The sequence below is a fragment of the Nannospalax galili genome, unplaced genomic scaffold (assembly GCF_000622305.1).
Source record: "Nannospalax galili isolate Female #2095 unplaced genomic scaffold, S.galili_v1.0 scaffold156, whole genome shotgun sequence".
In the NCBI taxonomy this organism is placed as follows: Eukaryota; Metazoa; Chordata; class Mammalia; order Rodentia; family Spalacidae; genus Nannospalax; species Nannospalax galili.
In genome coordinates, this window is record NW_008337625.1 from 561,869 (window position 1) to 570,630 (window position 8,762).

Sequence of the window (8,762 nt, forward strand, 5' to 3'; positions counted from 1 at the left end):
TCCATGGCAATGCATGACATGGGTGCACTCACATACATGCAGGCAATACACTCATGCACATAAAATGAAAATAATAAAATATAAAAAAAATTTAAAAAATCAAAGCCAGAGCTGGGCATGGTGACACATCTATAGTCTGTGGAGGGCTTATTTGAGCCCAGGAGTCAGGGACTAGTTTGTTCAGCATGGGGAGACACCTCCATCTCTTAAAAAAACCACGAATTAGCTCTCTGTTCCTCCCTGTTCCAGAGACAGCCACATCTTCTCTTGCAGTGCCAGCCTAGTCCCTGAGACAGTGGTGAAGGTCAGCATCAACAGATTTGGTCACATTGGCGCCTGGTCACCAAGGCTGCCTTCAACTCTGGCAAAGTGGGTACTGTTCTCAACTACGTGGTCTACATGTTCCCGTATTATTCCACGCACGGAAAGTTCCACAGCACAGTCAAGGCTAAGAATGAGAAACTTGTCATCATTAGGAAAGCCATCTCTGTCTTCCAGGAGTGAGATCCCACCAACATCAAATGGGGTGATGTTGATGCTGAGTATGTTGTGGAGTCTACGGTGTCTCCACTACCATGGAGAAGGTTGGGGCCCACTTGAAGGGTGGAGACAAAAGGGTCATCATCTTTGCCCTTGCTGCTGATGGCCCTGTGTGTGATGGGTGTGAACCAGGAGAAGTATAACAACTCCCTCAAGATCAACTCCTCCTGCACCACCAGCTGCTTAGCCCAGCTGGCCAGGGTCATCATGAAAACTTCAGCTTTGTTGAGGGACCCATACTTTTATTCAAAACCTTTTCTCCTAAATCAGTTGGGGAACTACAAGCTTGGATCTACCCTTATCAGAGAATCTTGCCCTTTGATCCCTAGGCCTAAAGCATAATGTCAAGCCTTCTTCTTAATTCTCACTGCTTTCCACAAGGATAAGAATATGAATACAATGCTTTGATTCACTAATCCAGGCACATATCACTGGGGAGGCAGAGGCATCTCTCACTCTATAGCAGTGGTTGGCCCAGAACTTGCTTTGTAGACCAAACTGACCTTGAACTCAAGAGAGATCCACCTGTCTCTGCCTCCCCAGTACTGGGATTAAAGGCCTGTGCCACCATATTTGAAGTTTTCCAAAATTTGTATATATATGAACTTTTTAATATTTTTTATTTTATGTGAGTATATTGCCTGCATGTATGTAAGTGCACTTGTGTTGTGCAATGTCCAAGGAGGTCAGATAACCTGTAACTGGAGTTAAGGATGGTTGTTAGCCACCATGTGTGTCCTGGGAACATAACCCGGGTCTTCTGCAAGAGCAGCCAGTGCTCTTGACTGCTAGTCATCTCTCCAACCCCTAATAATTAGAAAAAAAAGTTTTGTTCTTTTTAAAAAATATTTTAAAAAATTTTATTTATTATTTTCATTTTTTATGTGTATGACTATTATACCTGCATGTAGGCAAGTGCACCCGTGTCATGCAATGCCCAAGAAGCTGTCAGATCCCCTGGAACTGGAGTTATGGACAGTTGTTAGCTGCCATGTGGCTGTTGGGATTCAAACCTGGGTCTTCTGTTAAAAATATTATTTTTATTTTATGTGTATGAGTGTATTACCTTCATGTATGTAAATGTAAGAGCAGCCAGTGCTCTTAACTCCTGAGTCACCTCTCTAGCCCCTTGTTCTGTTTTTTGAGAAGTCTCATTATTTAGTCCATGCTGCCTCTGAACTCACTGTGTAGCCCATGGTGGTGTTAATCCTGATTCTCCTAAGTGCTGGAATTACTGGTGAGAACCACATGTCCAGCCGAAAAGTGCATTCTTTAGAAAGAACAGCGTATCACAGGGAGCCTGTGAGTGTGTGTGCCTCTGGGAAGTTTTCTGCATGTCACTCAAAATGTCACCTACACTAGTTTCAGCTGCTCTAAGAAACAGTGTGATTACGTGGTAGATTCTCTTTGTGTGTGAAGCGCCGAAGGGAAAAAAGATTCCATTTAGTTAGAATTTAAAACAAATTCAGTGTGGAAGCTTTAAAAAGTAGGGGATAGCCTATCTTTAGGTGTAGGCATGTTGGAATAATTGCTTGACTTTGTATCTGGGAACTGTTAACTGCATCTGCACACCAAGTAAAACATTAACTCCCTGTCTTTTGCAACAACACAGGTAAATCAGGCGCCAGGCACTTGGAGCCAGGGCAGAAACAGCCGGGAAGGAAGATGAAGCTCCCCATGTTCATAGCAGATGCATTTACAGTGACTGCATTCCGAGGGAACCCAGCTGCTGTCTGCCTCCTGAATGGCGTAAGTTTTTGAGTCTCAAGTACAGTGCCTGAAATTCCTGTAGGGCCAATGGCTTCTTTTTTTTTCAGACAGAGTCTATGTAGCCCTGGTTGGCCTGGAACTCTCTATGTAGACCAGGCTGGTTTTGAACTCACAGAGATCTGCCTGCCTGTCTTCTGAATGCTAGAATTAAAGGCATGAGCTACTATGCCTGACTTTTTCTTTTTTAATATTTAATTATTTATTTATGTGTATGAGTGCTTTGCTTGCATGTATTTATGTACACTTGGTGCATGCCTGATGCCCTTAGAGGCCAGAAGAGGGCACCAGATCCCCTGGAACTGGAGTTAAGGATGATTACTATCTCCCATGTGGGTGTTGGGACCTGAACCCAGGTCCTCTGCAAGAGCAGCCAGTGCCCTTCACCGCTGACCCATCTCTCCAGCCCCAACGATGGTTTCTTTAAAAGAGGTGAGACTGTCCTGGTTGTCTGCCGCTCTGACTTGTGCTCTGTTATGGAATCATGGTGTTCATATCTTCAGGTCATATCCAACTCATATGGTCAGAATGCTCACGCCTAGATTGAGTCCAGAAAAACAAAGATTCACAGAAAGAGGAACTGCAGCCAATAAAAAGGGGAAGCAGCCTACCATGGTGGTACAGACCTGTAATCCTTGTTCTTGAGAGGGGATAAGGCAGGAGGATCATGAGTTTCAGGCCAGCCTGAGCTATATAGCAAGTTCTAGACTAGCCTGGGCTATATAAAGAGACTTGTCTCACAAATCAAAAATAAATATTCAAATGTACTTTTTAAAAGGCTAGGGCTCCTTTTCAGCTGTTATGTTGTTACTTAATTAGCACCAAACACTGAGGACAAGTTACATGAGTTCTCTGACTATACATGGCAGGTTATTCTAGGTGGCTATCTTAGGGGTTTTCAGGATGGGGGTCAAGACAGGCTCTTGCTATACAACTTTGGCTGACCTGAAGCTCCCTGTGTAGCCAAGGATACCGTCAGACTCCACCTCTCTCTGCCTCCTGAGTGCTGGAATTACAAGATGTGTCATCATGTCTGGCTTTAGCCTTAACTATACCTCAGACACTTAGAAATTCTCTTTAGTGGCCAGTGAGATGCTCAGTGGGTAAGGGCACTTGCTGCTAAGCCTGAGGACCTGAGCTGGATCCTTGGGACTGGCATGGTGGAAGGAGAGAACCAACTTCTACTGATTGTCACTAGTGTATTGTGGTGTGCAACACACATACAAAGATTCACATGGAGAGGCCCTGGAGCTGACTAAAAGATGAAGCATCAGGCATGGTGGCACATGCTTGCAATCCCAGTTCTCAGGAGGATAAGGCAGAAGGATCATGAGTTTGAGAGGAGTCTGGGATATGTAGCAGATTCTAGGTCAGCCTGGGCTACATGATGAGACCTATCTCAAAAAATAAAAAAATAGAAGTTAGAAAGATGGCTCAGTGGTTAAGAGTATGTACTTCTCTTGTAGAGTACAGAGTTCTATTCCCAGCACCCATGATGGGCAGCTCACAATCACCTGTAACTCTAGCTCCAAAAGGATCTGAGGCCTCTGGCCTCTGTGGTCACATCCACTCATATCCATATGTCCATATACAGACACACACAGAAACACACAAAAAAATAAAATTTTTTTTTAAAAATCGAAACTCGGGTGGGCGTGGTGGCACACACCTTTAATTCCAGCACTTGGGAGGCAGAGGCAGGCAGATCTTTGTGAGTTCAAGGCCAGCCTGGTCTACATAGTGAGTTCCAGGACAGCTGGGGCTACAGGGAGATCCTGTCTCAAAAAGACCAAAAAAAAACCAAAAAAAACCCCAAAACCAAAACTAAATAAATACCTCACTCACCCATTCAGAGCAGTTAGTAGAGACTAAATTGTCTGAGAATTGTTTCAAGAATATGGTAAGCAACTGATGATCTCACATAAGTCCTGTTGGGCTAAGGAGGTAGCTCATCTGGTAGAATGCCTGCCTAACAGAAACTAGGCAGGGTGCTGCATGCCTGTAATCCCAACATTCATGAGGCAGAGGAAAGGAAATCAGGAGTTCAAGGTCATCCTTGGCTATATAGTGAGTTTGAGGCGTCTCAAAAAAAAGAAAAAAAATCACATAAAGTGTTGGGCAAAGTGTTCACTGGGACCTTTGATGCCGTGAATCCCAATCTGTCACACCTGGAGCTTTAAAGAATTTTATGCCCATCTTCATCCTGAATTAGTTACAGTCAGTCGACTCTCTGGTGTGAGACCCAGGCAGCTTGCTTTTTTTTGGGGGGGGGAGTTGAACCAGGGTCTCACTATGTAGGTTGGTCTCAAACTCACAGAGCTCTACCTTCCTCTACCTCCCAAGTGCTAGGACTAAAGCCATGCAACACCACCCCAGCTTATTTTTAATACATATTTATTTATTTATTGGGCTTCTGTGTGTAGGGGGTTGTGGGCAAGTCATGGGGAACGTGTGGAAGTCAGAGGACAACTTTTGGGAGTTGGTTCTCTCCTTCTGCCATGGGTTCCTGGGATCAACCTCATGTCAGGCTTGAATGGCAAACATTTTTACCCCCTGAGCCATTTTGAAGGCCCAGGTAAATATTGTTATTGGTTCTTGGAGCACTTTTGTAGTTTTTTGAGACAGAATCTCACTATGTGGCTCGGGCTGGCCTGAAATTCGTTCTGTAGAATGGACTGGTCTTGAACTCACAGAGATCCTCCTGCCTCTGCCTCCCCGGCACATTTCTCTTGCTTACCTGGAACAGAAAAGTGGTACCAAGGGCCCTCACCTTATCTCACCTGTATGGTTTCCTGCCACCAAATGCAGAGGGTAATAAAGTTAATAGGCTTTTTCTGGTAATGCATGAGCTTGGGCAGATTAGTGAGAGAATAATTAACAACAGATTCCAGATTCCAAATCAGGAAACTTCTTTAGGAACAGTCTTGTAGGCACAACTTCCTGCCAAGAAGTTGTGGAACTGGCAGTAACTGCTTGTCAAGAGTCTTGTGGATTTGTCCCATGTCTTTGTGTCATATAATTTTTTTTTTTTTTTGGTCTTTTTGAGACAGGGTCTCCCTGTAGCCCCAGCTGGCCTGGAATTCACTATGTAGACCAGGCTGGACTTGAACTCAGAGAGCTCCACCTGCCTCTGCTTCCCAAGTGCTGGGATTAAAGGTGTGCACAACCACACCTGGCCAATGTGTCATATAGTTTTTATTTATTTATTTAATATTTTTATCTTATATGTATGAGTGTATTGCCTGCATATTAGTGCACCAATGTCATGTTGTGCAATATATAATTTTTTTTTTTTGGTCTTTTTGAGACATGGTCTCCCTGTAGCCCAGCTGTCCTGGAACTCACTGTGGTAGACCAGGCTGGTCTTGAACTCACAGAGATCCGCCTGCCTCTGCCTCCCAAGTGCTGGGATTTAGCGCGCGCCTGGCTCAATATATAATTTTTATTGTGAGAGAAAGTCTCCTTATGGAGGACTAGATATGATATTGTATACCCTTAATACCAATTCTTGGGAGGTAGAGGCAGAAGACTATCTGGGAGTTTGAGGCCAGCCTAGTCTACATAGTAAGTTCCAGGCCATCTGGGACCACAGGAGACCCTGTCTCAAAAAACAAAACAAGGCTGGAGAGATGGCTCAACAATTAAGAGCACTGACTGCTCTTGCAGAGGACCCAGGTTCGATTCCCAGCACCCACATGGCAGCTAACAACCGTCCATAACTCCAGTTCCAGGGGAATCTGACACCTTCTTCTGACCTCCATGGGCATTGCACAACATGGGTGCACTTACATATATGCAAGCAATACACTCATTCATATAAAATTTAAAAATAATAAAAAAAACCAAAATCAAAACAAAACAAGTCTCCCTATTGAACGTGTATACTACCCTTGAGTTTTGAGTGATTTTTTTTTTTTTTTTTGAGACAGGGTTTCCCTGTAGCTCCAGCTGGCCAGGAACTCACTATGTGGACCAGGCTGGCCTTGAACTCATATAGATCCACCTGCCTCTGCCTCCCGAGTGCTGGGATTAAAGGTTTGCACCACTATGTCCGGCTGTTTTGAGTGATTTATATATTCAGTTTTCATCAGATAGCATGAATTTGCATTGTTCCCTAACTTATTTTTATCTCCAGACACTAACATCATCAACATCAGACTTGACTCTTTCTTGCTATATATCATCTATCTGTTCATTAAAATATATTCTATATTAGTTATATATTTGCAGAAAGTAGGAAATACAAATTTAAGCAAAGACTCTAACATAGCTCAGAGCAGGACAGTCGTGGGAACAGAAGAAGATGACAAAGACCAAGGCTTGGGGGCGCTCAGCATTCAAAAACTCAAAGTAGGAAGTTTAGCTTTTAATCGTGTACCAGAAGCCTTTCTCTGGCTGCTCTCCTCTCAGTCAAACCTTTTCAAATTAAACCTATCATTTTTCGGTGGTCACCAGAGAGACTGAATGACCTAGAGGTAGTGGGGACAGTGGGGACTCAGAGAATGGAGCAATGTATGTGTGTGAGGGTTGTTTTGGGTTTTTTTTTTGTAGTATGAATTGAACACAGGGCCTTGCACATGAGGCAAGGCCTCTACTACTGAGTTATATCCTCAGACAGTACTTATTTTATTAAGGAAAAAAGAGAATTTAAATGTGGGGCTTGAATGAATTTTTGCTGGGTTTTACCTTGTTTCTTTTTAACTTATTTAAAGTTTGACCGAACTGCAACATCTTATGATATGTACAATTTTAATGTTTTTATGAGTAATGTAAATTAATAAATTTAATTTAAAATTATTTAACTGAGATGAGATTATCCACAGAAGAACTTGGTGCATAGACTCGGACTCAACTTTGTACCTTGAGCTTTCTGAATACTTGATCAGAGACTGATGGAGGGGTTAGGGCATATGGCTTACTTGGTAAAGTGCTTGCCTAGCATGCTCAAAGCCCTAGGTTGATCTCTAGCACCACATAAACCGGGAGTGGGGGCGCTCACCTGTAATCACAGCACTCAGGAGGTAAATGGAGGGTTGAGAGTTAAAGGCCATTCCCAGCTATATAGTGAGTTCCAAGCTAGTCTGGGCTACATGAGACCCTGTCTCATAAAAACTAAAGCAACAAAAACACAACAAAAATACTGAAAATAAAATAAAATTTAAGCAATAACTTTATAAGATCTATAATATTCTAAAGAGTTTTTGTTTTTGAGACAAACCCATTTTTAAAATTTCACATGAGGAACCTGTAGTGTCACATATGAGGTGAAAACAAATGCAGATTCAGTGAAGATGAAAGATGTATTTGAAAAAAAGCACTTAATTGATGGTGAGCTGGGCGTGCTGGCACGTCTTCAATCTGCACTTAATCGATGGTGAGCTGGGCGTGCTGGCACGTCTTCAATCTGCACTTAATCGATGGTGAGCTGGGCGTGCTGGCACGTCTTCAATCTGCACTTAATCGATGGTGAGCTGGGCGTGCTGGCACGTCTTCAATCTGCACTTAATTGATGGTGAGCTGGGAGTGCTGGCACGTCTTCAATCTGCACTTAATTGATGGTGAGCTGGGCGTGCTGGCACGTCTTCAATCTGCACTCAGGACGCAGAGGCAGGCGGATCTCTGGATCTCTGTGACATAGAGGCCAGCCTAGTCTACACAGTGAGTTCCAGGTCAGCCTGGGTTGAAGGGAGACCCTGTCTCAAAAAAACAACAAAAAAGTTGATGGTGGAGATGGAGAGATGGCTCAGAGGTTAAGAGCACTGGCTGTTCTTGCAGAGGATCTGGGTTTGATTCCTAGCACCTACGTGGGGGCTAACAACCATCCTAACTCCAGTTCCAGGGGATCTGATGCCCTCTCTGACCTCCTTGGACATTGCATGACATGGGTGCACCTATCTACATACAAGTAAATATACTCATGCACAAAAGCTAAAAATATAAAGTATTTAAAAAAAAAATCCATGCCTTTCATATCAGCACAGCAGATCTCTGTGAGTTCAGGTCCAGCCTGATCTTCATAGTGAGTTCTAGGCCAGCTGGAGCTACAGAGAGAAACTGTCTCAACAAAACAAAACAAAACAAAACAAAACAAGCCAGGCATGGTGGCGCACACCTTTAGTCCCAGCACTTGGGAGGCAGAGGCAGGCAGATCTCTGTGAGTTCAAGGCCAGCCTGGTCTATATAGTGAGTTCCAGGACAGCTGGGGCTGCAGGGAGACCCTGTCTCAAAAAGGTAAAATAAAACGAAACTCTGGCCTTTTTTTCTGTTTGATTGTGCTTTTCTGTTTTTCAGTGTGTTAAAGTGATGAAAAAAGTTTGTTGTTAGCCGGGCGTGGTGGCGCATGCCTTTAATCCCAGCACTCGGGAGGCAGAGGCAGGTGGGTCTCTGTGAGTTCAAGTCCAGCCTGGTCTACATAGTGAGTTCCGGGACAGCTGGGGCTACAGGGAGACCCTGTC

At 43.8% G+C, this 8,762-nt stretch overlaps 1 protein-coding gene across 2 annotated transcripts in view; it reads left to right on the forward strand.

Annotated features, from left to right (window-relative positions):
• Pbld (phenazine biosynthesis like protein domain containing) overlaps positions 1-8,762 on the forward strand; it is a 26,501-nt gene that overhangs the window by 4,107 nt on the left and 13,632 nt on the right. For both annotated transcript variants that reach the window (XM_008832649.3, XM_017798043.2), the window contains exon 2: positions 2,153-2,289. In XM_008832649.3, coding sequence (XP_008830871.1) covers positions 2,206-2,289 — 84 coding nt within the window. In that variant the 5' untranslated portion in view covers positions 2,153-2,205. The remainder of the gene's footprint in view (positions 1-2,152; positions 2,290-8,762) is intronic.